General features: G+C 43.1%; 1 protein-coding gene across 3 annotated transcripts in view; it reads left to right on the plus strand.

The window, feature by feature from the left end:
- The first annotated feature begins 3,254 nt into the window (after positions 1–3,254).
- The window catches only part of SATB2 (SATB homeobox 2), a 237,654-nt gene continuing 225,001 nt past the window's right edge, over positions 3,255–15,907 (plus strand). The window contains exons 1-2 of one of the 3 annotated variants that reach the window (XM_006862001.1): positions 3,255–3,336; positions 7,692–7,919. In XM_006862001.1, coding sequence (XP_006862063.1) covers positions 7,751–7,919 — 169 coding nt within the window. In that variant the 5' untranslated portion in view covers positions 3,255–3,336; positions 7,692–7,750. Of the gene's footprint in view, positions 3,337–5,635; positions 6,391–7,691; positions 7,920–15,907 lie in introns of those variants that run through there. The other 2 variants (XM_006862000.1, XM_006862002.1) reach the window with 2 other exon arrangements.

The raw sequence follows: 15,907 nt of genomic DNA on the forward strand, positions 1-15,907 counted from the left end.
GCACAGTCTGGCCTTTCTGCTGGAGTTTAGGGTGCGAATGGAGCCGTGGCCTGACTTTTCCAGATGTGGTTTTCAAGAAAGAGGTTGGGACCAACTGCGGGTGCCGGCATTTTCTGCGCGCAGGGCAGATACTCTTGTTGGCTGATCTCAATGGGCCTAGGACCCGGCCCCACTCAGATCTTGCCGAATCCTTAACCCAAGAACAGGCGGCGACGTGAAAGGGTTGGCTCCCGGGCACCACGGGCAGAGCCGGCGCCACAGGTTTCGGCCGTAGCCCACGCGGTGGCGCTGTAGGGAGAGAACGCCTGACCTCCGGGCGCTGGACCGGGCAGTGACCTGGGCTTGGGTGTGAGGAGGCCTTAAGAACGTGTCCAGGTCTTAGAGTAGTCACCACCACTTTAAATCCGGGGGAGTTGGAGATGGGACCGAACTCCTCGACCCTGCCTCGGGTTTCCCCAGAAGAAAATCGGCGGGTAGTGAGAGAGATTCCCGACTCCCTCCCCAGCCGCGTCGAGGTGGGGGCAGGAGGGAGCGGGGACCACTTTAGGGTTTCGTTTTCTTTCCCCTTTTACTTTGTTACTTCGTTGTTTAAAGCCGATTTCTACAAATCAATTAAATTAACAAGACATGCATTCTTTGCTACAGGCGCAAAAAGAGATCAGCTGTTAAGCCCTTGACTCAGAAAAAGAATGAAGGGACCCAGGAGCCCCAAGAGTGGCCATGTATCTCCTGGAGAGGGCCCGGAGCCCGCAGCCCTTTGCCTTCCAATGAGCCCCCCTTCGCTCCACTAGCTAGCTTTCCTTCCCAGGACCCCACGGCCTCTCCCACTCCCTGCACCTGGGACCCGCGTGCAGGAAGCTCCCCCACTTCTGGGGCATCTCCTGGGCGGTCCTTTGCGCCTGCCCTCCAGGCTTCAGGCAGTGACCCCTTCCACGGAGCCCCGACGCTCTGGCTTCTTAGGTGCACGGCGACTCACTACCTAAGGCGGACTAATTGCCCACCGCCCTTTTCCAATCAGTCATCTCCTTGGGACGCCTATCTCCGTCCAGGCTGAAAGGGTTATAGCGCGCTTGTGAACGTCAACAAGCCCTCCACTGGTCAGAACTGCCGCGGCCCGACGGTTCCCTGGCTGCTTGGCCCCCACCCAGGCTCTGGAGCTGCGAGGGCAGAAGGGCCAAATCTTAGCCAGGTGCGGGTTGGGGTTGCCGGGCTCTGACGCCGACAAGGAAGGCGGACCCGTTAACGAAGTAAGTGGCCCCCGCCCCCTGTGCTCGGTCAGTGCCCAGACTCCAGGAGGGTTCCCGCCCCACAGTGGATCTGCTTTTCTGGGCATGTCCCCCCTCCAGGCATTCTGGCCCCGGGCCCTGGTCCCCATTGGCGCAATTTCCACTCAAAGCCGGGCGCAGCTTTGCTGCCCACGAACGTGTGGGACGTCTACTCTCCACTAACAGACCACGGCGGAAATTGGCTCCAAGGCTGGTGTGGGCTCCGTGTGAGAGGAATGCTTCCTTCCTGCGCTCCTCCCGCGCCCCCACAGGGCAGGCCTGGGGAGAAGAGGTAGACCCGCTTCGGTTCCTCGGTTCCTCAAAGCCGTCGAATGCATTAGACAGTGGCAATTCCCAGTTTTCCTGTGAGTCTGAGTTGGAAGAGGCGGCACAACTTTCTAGTGTTTTCGGAAGAGGCAGCGCACGGCCAGGAGGGACCCTTTGCTTGGAAGGCCGGCCTTGACAAGCCGGTGAGCCTGGAGAAAGATTGTTGGGCCTTCTGGCCCGCAGAGCGCCAGTCTCCCTTCCGACACCCCGCACCCTACGGCCAAGAAGTCGGGCCTAAGCCCTCGATAACGAGCGTCCAGGAAAAGGAAGCTGAACAGGATTCACAGTATTAAGGCATAAACCTCCGTCACAAGAAAAAGCAAAAGAAGCATGTTGTCGTTGAAAATGTAGGCCACAAGGAAAAGGAGGCCTGATGAGAACGAAAGGAAAGGGGAATACATGGAAATAAGAGAGAAAAAAAGCCCAAAGTGGGAAGTTCGGTTAATTCTTAAATAACAAATCTCAGTGTGATTATGAAAGACAGGCGACCTTTGACTAAATGACAAAAGAAAAAAAAAAGGGGGGTGAAAACAACGAAACAATTTGAGCAGATTCCTGATAAAAATGCTAGTGAGAAGCAAGTTGAGGAATAAAAACGTTCCCCAAATGTGAAATTTATGCAAGAGGCAAACTACTGCGGTATATGCAAAAATGAGTTTTGGCTCAAAGTATTTATAAAAAAGAACACAAACATAATCAAAACCAACTATTTTCCTCAGTGATTTTGTTTCGAAAATATTTGGAAATAAATACTTGGGAACATAAAGTGAAACCAAACAAAATTTTTGATTCATCATCGTAATTATTTATTTACTATCTTTAAAAGTAGAAAAGAACACAAAAGGTTATTTAAACTATCTTTTCTTGTCAAAATTAAACCTGCTTGAAGTAATAGCTTACTTCGGTAGAAATAAGGTCAATACAAAAATTGTGCAGTAAAAAGCATATGTAATTTGAAACAGAAAGGCCTTTATTAGGGACAAAACTCAAGGAAAAAACCCAGCCGGGTATACATCACCAAATTTCCTAGGGTTCTTCATGTTTAAATTGAAAGGAATTTGTGAACTGCCTTACTAAACATAACTCTACATTCATACTATATTTTTGGTAGAAATTGTGTTTTACATCTTTATGTTAAATGCACTTTTCAATAATTTCAGCCTTTCTTTGCCCCAAATGATAAATTTGTTCACTATTAAAAATGCACCATTAGGAAGCTTCATTGGACAGAAAATTAATGAATTTAAGAGTGAAGAATCTGAAAACAAACTAATCACAATGTACACTTAATTGTACTTAATTGTATACTTTATTTAAATTGCTCTTCTCAGGGGTTTAATAATTTAGAATCAATAGTTCCCTCAAAACATAATAAAATATTTACACTTTATAAAATATTAACATATTAACAATATGGCTGTGTTGTTTAAAGAGCGTAATTGAAGTCTCCTAACCATGCTGTTGACACAAGCCTGTAAGGTTAGCAAAGTGATCTTCGCAAAATGTAAATGAAGATCTTCAGACAGTGGTGTTTATAAAATAGCTCATTAATGGTTTAGGATTGAATCGCTCCAACCATCCGCATCATCAGATATAATAATAGTGACGAATCAGACAGGAAAGATTCTGGCTAAACCATTTGCATTTTTTTTTTTTTTCCAGAAGTACTGAAGTCCTAATATCATCAATTCTTCTAAGTTCCTGGACATTGATCCGGAGGAGGAATCCGCAGTTCAACACCAAGGTAAGGAAAGGAACAGCATTATTATAGTTGTTGAAAAATTACAAAGAAATGCGTCTTTCCCGACTTTGGAAAGGGGTTCAAAGTTGACAGTGGAGGTTGGTTTTTGCCACTACCCTTCCTATTTCGACGTGATATTATAGATAAAAAAAAGTTTGTAGATCGAACTTACAGTTTGTTTCTTTGCAGGCAAAAACCTTTTAGCTATTACCACTGCTTGATTAACTTGAACCTCTTTGCTCTCAGCGACTTCGAATTGTGCATTTCCTCTAACCCATTCATTTCAGGAAAACGGGGTTTGGGAAAAACAAAACAGAACAAAACCAGAAAGGGAAGCTCTGCCGAAACCCCTGGGATGATTCCCCAAAGGTTTACTATCTTGCTCAAGCTCTTTCTCTGCTGGGCTCGCACAGCCTCTCTGGCCGCTCGAACGTTTTTTTGGAACTTGGTGGGCGGTGCCTGGGTGCGGGGTTCACCAGATTTGGGATCCGTATCTTAGGCTTGGGGGCAGGTTTCGTTTCTGGGACGCTTTCTCTTCCAGAGGTTTCCCCAGACTCCGAGGCCCCTGCTTTTCAGTGAATGGCTGCGCAAAGAGTCCACGGGGCTGGGGTGGTGGTGGTGGAGCGAGTGGATCTTCCCTGATACTCAGCTTGCTCCTACCGCCTTAGTTCTGGGTCAGAATTGCCCCCCAAAGCGCGTTTCCCAAAACCTAACTTAGTTTGGCCCTCTGGCGCCGCCATACAGCCTAAGCTTCTTAAGGGGGACCGGCGGCTCTGGCAACTAGATAGAGGGAGCATTCTGGGGATCCTGGAGAGTAGGAAACAGTCCCTAAGTGTTAGGGACTTCCCTTAGGAACTGGCAATTGAATGGGCCTAGCAGACCTTATGGTCAGCGAGGACTGACCCACATCAACCCGCCCCAAGTCCCAGCAGCAAGTGTTCCCAGGCCGGGCGCCACAGGAGTCTCACAGGGACCAGGGCTCTTGCCCACGTGCAGCTCCTTAAGGAGGCCCAGCGCCCAAGTGGGACCATAGGGACAAAAGCACAGCCAAGAGACCAGTCTGCTTGGCTGGAGTATGAGCCACCTTAAATGAGCGCTGCGGCCGAAGACCGGCTGCTGGCGGTAGCTGCCGCGGGAATCAGCAAAAGTTTGTGGCTCAGTTTCACCTTTGCGGGACCTGTTAGAGACGCCACCGCACAGCCTTTCCTAGGCAGGGAGGCTAGGTCCTCACCGCACAATTGGTGTGTGCCCACAGCCCAAGGCCTGAGTCACTTGGGGTCTCTAGAACCCATCCCCGCAGCCCAAGGAGAGGCAGCCCTACTGTCATCTCTGCTACCGCCCCACGGCCTCCAAGCGGCCCAGGCTGTTGCGATCGAGATGTCTCCGGCGCTGCAAGCGCTTCAGGGACGCAATCCAGGGATGTCCCTCGCCCGGCGTACCCCACGCAGCACCCTTTCCTCCGGTGCCACCCGCAGCCCGGAGGGCAGTGCTCATACTCTTGCCGTTCCGGACTCGCCACTGTGAGGGAAAAGCGGCCTTCCCTGCATACCCGGAGGCGCGGAGCGGCGGCTCACTCGGTGGGCTCGGCTGGCCGGCTCCATGCCGAGGGGGAGCTCGCAGGCTTGGGGAAAGTTGCTCCGAGGGGCGGAGGCGGTGGGTGGTGGGCGGAGGCGGTGGGTGGGGGAGGCAATCGCCCTCCTATCTCCAAAGTCGAAAGTACTCGCGCAGTTAGCAGAGCCGGGAGCGGAGGCAGTCGTGGCCACCGCCTGCGCGTGGGTCTGCCAGGAGACTAGGCACCCAGCGCTTGCCTTGTCTTCGCCGCCTCCGCGCCGGGACGAGCGCCGAGGGGCTGGGAGAGGCGGCCGCACCCAGGACCCGCAGCGAGTAGGAGGACCAGACTCAGGGCCCGACACCCGATCGCGTCTGTGGCCACCCTCTCACGCAGTACTTCGTCCTCTGTCATCGGTCCTCCACTGCCTGGCACGCACGGTCCTCGCCACCCCGCTCCCACCGCGGACTCTCCCCTTCCTCCTCCCTCCTCCTACCTCTTACCCGCCCCTCCTAGTCCCTCTGCCTGCTCCGCAGCCCCTCCGCTGTTAGGTCGCAGCTCACAGGGATTGATTGATTGATGTTTAATTTCCTGCCAGGCGGGGCTCCCCTCCCCAGCAACCTCCCCAGCCCTCCTCCCCGCCCCCCACCCCCCTCCATGATTGCGGTGGACCAGTCTGGCTTGGGATTAGATCTCTTAGCCCCCCCTACCCCCGTCCAGAAATAACCCAAAGGCTTCCTCTACCCCCACCCCAAATTATTATTTTGAAGGCTCTAGTTCTGGGGACAGAAAGGGGGAGAGGGGGGAAATCAGAAACCGAGGACAACCCAAAAGGACTCACTTTGCCTGATGACTCAACGTAACTAATAATCATCTCCCTCTCAGTGTCTCTCTCTCTGCGGCTTGTCAGTGAGTCCGGCTCTGGCTGCTGGCGGTGGTGGCCGAGAGGCTGGAGGTGACAGCTCTGGCGGTCGCCGCGCTCTTTCCTGCGCGTGGTCCCCAGTCGGGGCACCTTCCTGGCTTTCAGTAGCTCCAGCCCCGCGCCTCCGGAGCTAGCGGACCTACGAATCCGCAGCTCCGGCTGGTCACCGCTGCTTCCCGGTTCTCAGCCTTTTCTCTTCAGAACCGGTCTCCTTCTCGAAGGTGTGAAAAGGCGGTCTTCAGCCTCCTTCTTTCTCTCCCCCTCCTCCGCCATCCCCTCCCCCTTTCGCTTGGTTGTTCCTTTGGAGGAGTCCTCCTTTCCCTCTCCTCCCCCCTCGCCCTCCCCCATCATCATCATCATCATCATCATCACCATCATAACAACCATCTCCTCACAAGAAGAAGACACCCTGACCCAGGACCTTAAACGTTAGGACCTGGGAGAGAGGAAAGGGGAAGGAGTAAAAAGAAAGGAAGACTAGAACAACATTGCAAGGCAAAGCACCAGAAACTTTCCACCCTGGATTCTCTACTTTTGCTCCATGGACAGAGCACCAGCCAGCCAAGTTACAGACAGACCGTGAGCAGTAAGTACGCGCGCGCGCGGCCAGTGCAAGCGCTGTAAGTGCGGGAAGCCCTTAGCCGCCTAACTGCACTTCAGGCGGCTCTCCCTTCTCTGGCCGCGCGCTGCTGGGGTTGGCAGGGCGCAGCCCTCACCCCACAGCCCACCCGACAGTCCGCCAGCAGCCCGCCTGCTGCATCTCTGCGTCTCCACTTCCGTCCTCTCACCTTCCCTCTGACCCCTTGTTTCCTTGGCCCTTAGCGATGTCTCTGCTCCTGCTGCAAGAGAGCCCGCGGCTAGAGCGCCCGCAAGGATTCCCAGCGCACTTTGTTGTGCCGGGTTCCTGCTGCTCCGGATGTCGATGGCGACAAGAACATTGTTTCATCAGGTGTCCCCCTCCTCCCCCCATACCCTGGAATGCTTTGACCTGCGGGTTCTGCAAGGAGTACAGCAAGTCCAGAGACCCAGAGGGAAAGTTTTTGGAGCGATTTTAAAGTCAAGGTTGATGACCGCTGCTCCGCGCCCAAGCATTTAAATACGCTTTTGCGTTTGTGTTTTATGCTGAAGAGCTTTAAAAAACAAAACAAAACAAAATAAAAAACCTGCTCAGAATCAAATGAAGATAAGAATATTTTAAAATAATAACGATTGTGCATTGTGATGGAGTAATTTTGGAGGTTATTCTGATCAAGAAGTGTTTGGGATGCTTATTAACGAGGAATTAGGGCTGGTTTTGTACAAAGTGCGGGTTTATCAGGACTTGCTCCATAAAGGTAAAAAGTGGGGATTTAGCGGTCCCTTAGCCCGACCTTTGGTTCCTGCTTCACCATTCGCAGCGCATTCACTTTGTGGTCCATTAGGGTTTCTTTGAACTTGCATATACCTCCCCCCCCCCCGGCCCCCATGCCCTCCCCGAGTGGGGAAGCTTTTTCTGAAGCTCAATTCTTCCTCAACCCTGAGCCCCAAAAGGCGAGATGGTCGCATTTGGGAATGGTTTATGCTAACCACTTTTCCCAAGAATGGGCCACTTCTGGGCATCCCTGGGTGCCTCCTGCATCCTATCACTGAGGATCAACTTCTGGGGAGCAGCAACTCCGTTGAATAGCAACACCCCAAGCTCTGGATTCCTTTCGGGCTGCCTAGGGTAAGGTTGGGACCCGCAGCCGGACTCAGGTTCTTCAGGAAGCGTGGGAGGAAGTTTATCTGGCTGTGGTGCAGCGCTCTGCCACTGGCCTGAGTATCTATCACGTGTGTGAGCGGTTTTACCTCTTTTTTTTTTTTTTTTTTTTCTTCCCTCCCCTTCCCCCCTCCCCGCCCCCTCCCTAGGTCCCTGCGCGTTTTATTGCGACCTGCCGGTGGGAACTTTGTCTCCGAGTCTGAGCAGCATGGAGCGGCGGAGCGAGAGCCCATGTCTGCGGGACAGCCCCGACCGGCGGAGCGGCAGCCCGGACGTCAAGGGGCCTCCCCCAGTGAAGGTGGCCCGGTTGGAACAGAATGGCAGCCCCATGGGAGCTCGCGGGAGGCCCAACGGCGCAGTGACCAAGGCCGTGGGAGGTAACAACCTAGAGTTGGGAGGCGCGCGCAGCCGGAGGCTCAGTGATAATGGCCCGGGTGTCAGAGTTCAGGTTGATTAGGCGCTGTCTCGGTGTAGGATTACAGGAAGTGGATTCCAGGTTGCCAAATAATGCCCCAGTTGCCTCTCATCTGCAAAGAGTAGCTTCATCTCCAGTTAAGACGAGAAAGTGGTTTACCCAGAGGGTGGCATTTTTTGGGCACTTTGCCACTGTGTGCTGAGGTGTTGGCAGGTTTATGTCACAGCCAGCTAACTGTTTCTAGATTTTCCTAGAGAGCTTTTTAGTGATTTAACTCTTTTGCATTGCTTCATAGTATCTGTTGGAGAGATGAAGTTTAGGTGTGTTCGTTTTGTTTTGGTTTTTAATGGAATAGTCATTAGTGCTCAAGCTAGTACATGAGCAGGAATGTTGGTGTTATTTTGTACTTGAGACAATCTTTCAAGACAATTGAGTAACAATTGGGAATGTTTGTGGCTTCATTTCAAACAAGAAATAAAAGAATCTCCATGAATTTATCTGGCCTTTAGAAGTTCCCATACTACAGTTTTTTATAAAGTTTGAAGCAATGTGGATTTGTACCTTGGTTACGCATTAATAACAAACAGGTAAAAATTGCAGAGTTAGCCAATAAATACGCCGTTTCCCCTTTCAAGAATGCAGTATTATTTAAGGAAAATCTTTAGTAGTTTTTACTACTTAAACATCTTTCTTTTAAAGTGGTTAGGAAAATCAATTATAAAAGTTAAAGGTATGAGATAAATTTAAATATTATTAAACTATTCTGGCATTTGTTTGCATTTGCTTAGTTTTTTACACATGAAATGCACAGTTCTACATGGCATGCAATTTTTTACATGTTTGGAAAATGCCACTGGTTGGAGGTTTTTGTTTTTTTTTTCTTTTTAGGATTTTCCCCTAATATTTTCACCGATAGTATGTCTACTTAATATAGTTAATTAGTTTATACTAGGCTACCTGAAAAATGAAAGAAAATCCTGTCAAAATTAGTGATAAGCTTCCACCCCCACATTCTAAGTGTCCATAGTGGTCATTTTAAATGTGCATGCATTATAAAGTTAAAATACTAATTTTATATGGTTTTGTTTGAACTTAATTTGCTATTACTGTTTCTTCAGGGTAGATATGTAGGTTGGCTTGCCTTCCATCCTTGCAGTAATGAATCAGCCCTCTTTAGAAACCCTCATCCTCCTAATGTTAAAAGATAAAAATAACAGCAATAGGTTATGGCTTGTGTCTCTTCAGTTTTGGGAGCTGGAAAACATACTTTAATGAAGTAACAGGAAACTGAGATAGTTCTGTGACTCCCCTTTTAAAAGTAGAGTGTATTAGTCTGTTGTACTAGGAAGAGAATCGTTTCAGACTTTTTTAGTAATCATGTAGACTATGCCTGTAAGAAAGAAAATGATATAGTGAATGTACTGGATCCAATCATGAGTTGATAATGTTCAATTAAATTTTTCCCCCAGAAATCCTTGGAGGAAATATGTATTCAAAGTAGCTTTATACATAAAGAAAAAAACTTGGACTTGAAATTTGGGTCTCTTCCTGTAGACCTAGTAAAAGTCACTAAATTGAAAAAAGTCTTTAAACACTTCAGAATGTAATGTTAGCAACTATACTTCACTAAAGCAATCCCCTCCCCCCAACATTATATTAGATATGAAAAAAATTGTCTTGTTCTGTTGACTAGGGACACCTTTAGTATAAATTAGGGTTTGCTTTCAGATTTTCTGGGACCGTGATTCACATTTGATCACTTATAGATTATTAAGTCTTGGTGAGAATAATAGAGTTGTTTTAATAAACTGTCATGGTCATTTTCTCTGAGCTTTGACTTAACTTAGTTCTATCAAAGGTCTTATTAGCTGCTTCTCAAACTGAAAATAAAGATAATGTTATTTTGTCTCAGTATGTACCATTTATAGTGTTTAATACTAAAAATGGATGAAATTATATATGATGAGCTTACAACATTTTTAAAATGAAAGGTTTTACTCTATAGCACAAGAGATTATTTGGAAAGAGATCTATTTAATCTATAAAGCTTTAAAATACACCAATTTAGGCTAGAAGATTTGATAGTAAAAAGCTTTCTTATTAAATGGTAATAATAGTTTTGTGGGTTTAAGCTATATAGTTTTCAGGTGTCCATTAGGAGTTCAATATTTTCATTTCATTCTTAGGTAATCTTTAATCATGTATAGAGATTGGAGAAAAGCAAAGTCTTGTAAAAATGTATGCTTTCTAAATAAAAAAAAAAGTAAAATATATGTCTTCTAAGGAGTAGTACTTCATTGACATTTTGTAAGAATGTAGGATAGATAACAAAATTGATTCTGTTTTACATTTAAATTTTTCAATGAAACAATTTAATCAGCATAAGTATGGACAATTATGAAAAATATTTGTAGCTCTGTATCATTTATTACCATTTTCAGATATATTGAAGTCTTGTCATTTTTCTAAAGATTACTGTAAGAAAAGAAAGTTCAAAGTTTGGGAGTATGTATCTATTAATATTTAGTGGCCCTCTTTCTTAAAAGGCTCATCCTATAAAAATGGGAGTCATTAAGTAAACAGTTGGTCCAATAAAATGTCAGCTTTTTGTTCTGATTTTGATAATAAGTGTGATGAATAACTATTATTAGAGTCATTGGTTGCAACAGCACATTATGTTGCTGCTGTTCTACTTATTTTGGGAGAGGGAACACTAAGTTTTGATGCGAACTAAGTGTTTATGAAGAAATTACATTATTTTGGTGTCTTGATATAACTTATAGAGATATTAGATATAGTATCCTGGTATCAAGGTTGTTTCAATAAGAGATTTAGAAATGAGTGCATTGCTTTGAATCTGGTTAGCTTGAGAAGACAATTAGAAACTAGATTAATTTTGCTCTGTCTTTCTAACACCATCTAGGATGTTTTTGCTCCTATCTAAGCTGTGTGTTTTAAAGCATGTATGTAATAAAATATAAGTGCTCAGATGTGTGTGACAGTCAGGTTTTATAGACGGTCCTCAAGAAAAAAAATAGACTAATATCTCTTTAAAAAACATATGAAGGCTGGGAGAGAGTTTAGAGCAAGCAAGAGCACAGTGGTGTTGACAGCTTTATATCCCTGCTGGGTAACATTCACTTACTAGAATTGGCGTCCTCTCTCAGCTAGTAATTCACTCCATAAGGATTTTGAAAAAGGATGATTAATGGTGGGGAAATTCATATTTGTGAGATCATTGATTAAAACTTACAGATCCATTTGAAGATTTTAGAAAAATAAAAGATTATTAAGAATGACAAAAATAAGAATCAGATGATCTTTTTTTTTTTTTTTTTAAACAGCCGTCAGCATAAGCACCTAAAATGTTCTCCTATGCTTAATGCTTCAGCCAAGCAATCTACAGCATAAAATGAAAGTGATGCCAATCATGTTTCCAGAGGGGCAAGGCATTCTGCTTTCCTCCTGGACTGCTGAAAGGCACTGGCCAGTCGTGCTTTAATAGCAATAAATTATTGTGTTTCATTCATTGTTAACACAAGCGTTTTCAATTTTTAAATGTTTGGCTTAAAGAAGAACTTTCAGACAGCTTTATTTAAACTGAATGAACAGCACTTGAATATACCAGATGGTGTATTTGCTGATAGGAGGCATTAAACATCAGAAATCTTTTTGATATTTTAAATTTTCAAATGGGTTTTTAGAATTTTTTTTGGTGTTACATGTTTTAGATCTTAGAGAAAAGTGTTTATGACAGGGAAATACCTTTTAGATTTTTTTTTTTTTTGCTAATTTTTCAAAAATAATTTATTGTATGCTTTTAAAATAGCACTTTAGTTTTGTTGAAAAACTATCTGTTGAAGTTTCCTTGTAGCTGCTTTCCCCATAGTAGATCAATTCTTCTTGCTCACAGGCAGCCCTTCAAGAACATAACTGTCTTGTTATAAGGAGGGGAGACCATTATGCAATACAAACTGATATATTCAAATAGGGAAGCAAATGTGATCAAGATTGTTAGGCAGGGCGTCATTTAGAGCTGAACATTGTCTATAACAACAGTTAGTTTAATTGTCTACTTGTGGAGTATTTCCTTTTAGATTAAAAGAAATGTTCAGGTCAGGTGTAGTCATCATATTAACAGCACTGGAGAGATTTAATATTTTTAAAGGAGTGCAGATATGAAGATATTTATGTATTGAAAATTATAAAATACTTAGAAATTTAGAAATAGATTCCCAACATGGGACATGATAGAGAAAAATCATTAAATATATTTTAGTTTAGGATGCGCACCATATTGCTTGTAGGAAGGACTCATTGCTTTAGAAGAGAAGAAACTGTACTTTCCTGTCTCACCTCACTCTTATTTTCAAAGGGTTTTAGATCTTTTAAATAGAATGAACTTAGATTTTGGGGTCATCCAACAATCTAGCATGTCCTCTATGGTTTTGCTGAGGTAGAAAAATAGCCCTTCTCTAAAGTGTTTTTAGTGCTTGGCCTGTTATTAAAATAAAGACATACTTGGTTAAAAAATATATATATGTAATGAAACATACACATTAAACAGAACATAGGGTAGCCGCCCCTCAATGTCCTAAGCATAATTTGGTGTTTTGAGTAATTTTGGAAGTCTTATATTCCATCTGCTGAAACCCACTGACCATTATATATTCAAGATCATCTGCAGTGAAATGTGTGTATATGTGTGTGTGCGCGCGTGTGTGTGTGTTTGTGTTGGAACTGTGTCTCTTAGAGCATTTCTTGTGTAGCTCCTGGAGAAAATAAATAATATCATCCTTTCCCAGAGATTGTGACCAGCAGAAGCAGTCTGTACATCTTAGATATCTTATGTTAATCATAGTTTTCTTTTTTGATGTTTATTAGTATGGACTAATTATCATGTTAGATACCTAAGAATATGAATTTCAGTTATTTTAAGAAGATGGACATTAGTTTTATTCTAGGCAAGGCTATGATAATTATATGGTATTTCTGGCATGGTGGTAAGCAGTGGAATTTGGTGGATCTTCTGGTTAATGAAGTAAAACCCTTCTGTTTCTTTGTAAGAATTCATTGTAGAGGCAGTTTAAATGAAAATATAAAAAAGACCTAAATTAACAGGCCTAGATGAATCTAAATTGTATTATTTTCTTCAGTCACTCTTTTAAGCATGTTGAGGATAAAAATAACATAGTTTCTCATTAGTAATAGAAAGTTTCTTTTCACAATGATCCACGTTAGTTGCATAAAAAATATATGTCATTTGTTTTATTTCCAGAGTCAAATTTTATCCTGTAGCGCATGTAAAGTAATCAAAATTACTTGATTTTCTCTTTATCTAAAAAATAGGCTTTAAAAAAAACCACAAAAAACAATATATTAACATGTGGTAACAGTAGTTTTTACTGTCTTCCTTACATGAATGCTGAGATACAATGGCATTTTGGAACATATTTAAAGATGGAGCATTTGACAAAAGTTGTATGTGTAACAGTTTGTCAGTGCAAAGTGACAAGTGGGAAATGACAAATGAAATGTTGGCATCATCACTCTTTATTTTGATAAAAATGTCTCAATTTGCAGTGATATAATACTGTTTCATATTATTTCATGAGTTGTGCGAGATGCATAAGGAGAATTTAGATTTTGTGAACGGAAAATTAGCAGCCTAAACTCTCTCTTCAGAAGCTTTGGCAGCAAGTTCCCCTCCCCCCTCCCTGCTCCCCAAGAATAAGAACAGCAGTGACATGTTGGATCTAACCCATCACAGTTTTTTAACTCATTATTTAAAAGATAAAGAATAAAAAATCTTAAAACAGAGAACTGGAAATGGTTTCAAGTAGGAGACCTTTATGCCTAGCTCCAGAATGAAGCGCGTTTGCCTTTTCGTTTCCATTCTTTTCCTTCTAGTAGTTTGAAGAAAGAGTGATTGTGATTTCCTTCTGAGGAACTGGACGGTATGGGTCTTCCCTGCCTTCCAGTAACCACTGCTTTCCAGCAGCAATTTAGGGGGCTGGAAGGGAGCACTGTGGATTCCTTTTATTTTCAAGCGCAAAAGAGGTTTTGAAAGTGTGTATGTGGTTAAAATGGACTTTTATATACAAAGAATTCATCATTTTACTACTTCAGGGGTAATGTGATAGATATTTTAAAGTTGGAGGAGAGAAGCCTGAGTGGAATTGAGATACACGTTAAAACAAAAGCCAGTTGAGGATTTACAGATTTCAAAGAAAACAAAACAAAACTAGAGCCGTAGCTTCTTTAATGTACCGTTTTCTATATTCTAAAGCCACACTGGTTCCTTTACTGACAGTGATCCACCAAACACTCCTTGTCTTCTTTTACATGTAACTGAGTGCCAGAGCACGGCATGCTACATGTATTTTTTCAATAAGAGTGTTTATGTAGCTTGTTCCATGTTGGATTTTCCAAAACCATCATAGAAGTCTACATAATTTTTGTGTCCAGTTAATGGGTGGTTTTGGTGTTTAATGGCAAGCGATTTAAAAATTGTGGCAAAATCAGTGTAATTAAGTGGCAGTGAAAGGCCACATCAGAAATTGCTTTCTATGACTTGTGTCATTTGCTTTGCATTTATCAAGTTTTACTTATTCCAGATTAAATCATAGGTAAAAATAATATGATGTAAATGTGCCTCGGATTATTTAACTATGGCAATTAGATTTATACTGTGTTTTTCCCCCTTTTAATTCGTGTCTGTGCCTTTGAAACTTAAAAACTCACTCCACAACAACAACAATTTATGGGTTTTATAATAACTGGACTTTTTGTTATTCGTTGCCTTGGAGTTGATTTGGACTTATGGTGACCTCTAGTTTCACTGAAAGAAAACCAAAAATAAAACCAAAAGAACAACTGAAAATCAAGAAATAGCATTAATAGAAATGTCAAGAATTTGGACCTGGCAATAAAGTTCTCAGCAAACGATGTCAGTCTTATTTTGTAGTAAGAATATTCTTTGTGTGTGTGTGTGTGTGTGGTTTTGATATATTGTTGCTGTTGTTAAGTGCCATTGAGTTGGTTTTGACTCATAACAATACTATATAGGGTTTCCAAAGAGCAGCTGGTAGGTTTGAACTGCCAACCTTGTGACTTGCAGGTATTGCTTATTTTGCAGTGCCACACCAGGACTCCAGAATATTAAAACTCCCTGGAAAAGTGAATTCTGATTGAAGCCACTCCTGGTATTAATGTTATTTTGCTAATATAGGAAGCAAATTCAGTTCTATCCTAAACTTATCTTTGGGATAGAGTTTTATGCTAGCACAATTGATTATTAAGTGTACTCTTGACAATAACAAGTAAAAGAGGAAAATGTAACACTGCTAGCAACTATTTCACATCAGGGTAACTGTTTGGTGCCCATTGATGTTTACACAATTACTGAACTGTGCAAAGCAGCACAGTGTCTTTGTTTCCTTGAAAATTGCTTGAATATTAAAAAGAATTAATAGAGATTTTGGTGGGAACCAATGTTTTCCAAAGCTCTAAGATCTGACAGAGGTGACTAACAGGTATTTTTAGTAGAAACAACTTGAATTTCTTCAAGTTTAACCACATGTATCTTTTTCTTCCTTTTAAAAATATTTTTTCTTGTTTTGTATATGACTGGTAAGCAAGTATATCAGTTCTTTACAACGGAATATGATTGATTTTTTTTCATATAAGAAAATATTTTCTTTACAAAGAGAGCATATTTGTTTAAATATTATGCCTATGTCTCCTGAGAAATGACCAAAGGAATAGTATAAAAATAACCAGATCTTCAGATTTCCTGATTATGCTCTGTATTAAAATTGCGTATTTTAAATTGCATTTGTTTCAGTGACATACAAACATAAGGGAAGGAAAGTTTATTAGGAAAATGTATTCATATTAAAACTCATCAAATAGCAGTGTTTTAGAAGCTTTTTTTTTTTTTTTTTTTTT

The sequence above is a fragment of the Chrysochloris asiatica genome, unplaced genomic scaffold, assembly GCF_000296735.1.
Source record: "Chrysochloris asiatica unplaced genomic scaffold, ChrAsi1.0 scaffold00045, whole genome shotgun sequence".
Classification (NCBI taxonomy): Eukaryota; Metazoa; Chordata; class Mammalia; order Afrosoricida; family Chrysochloridae; genus Chrysochloris; species Chrysochloris asiatica.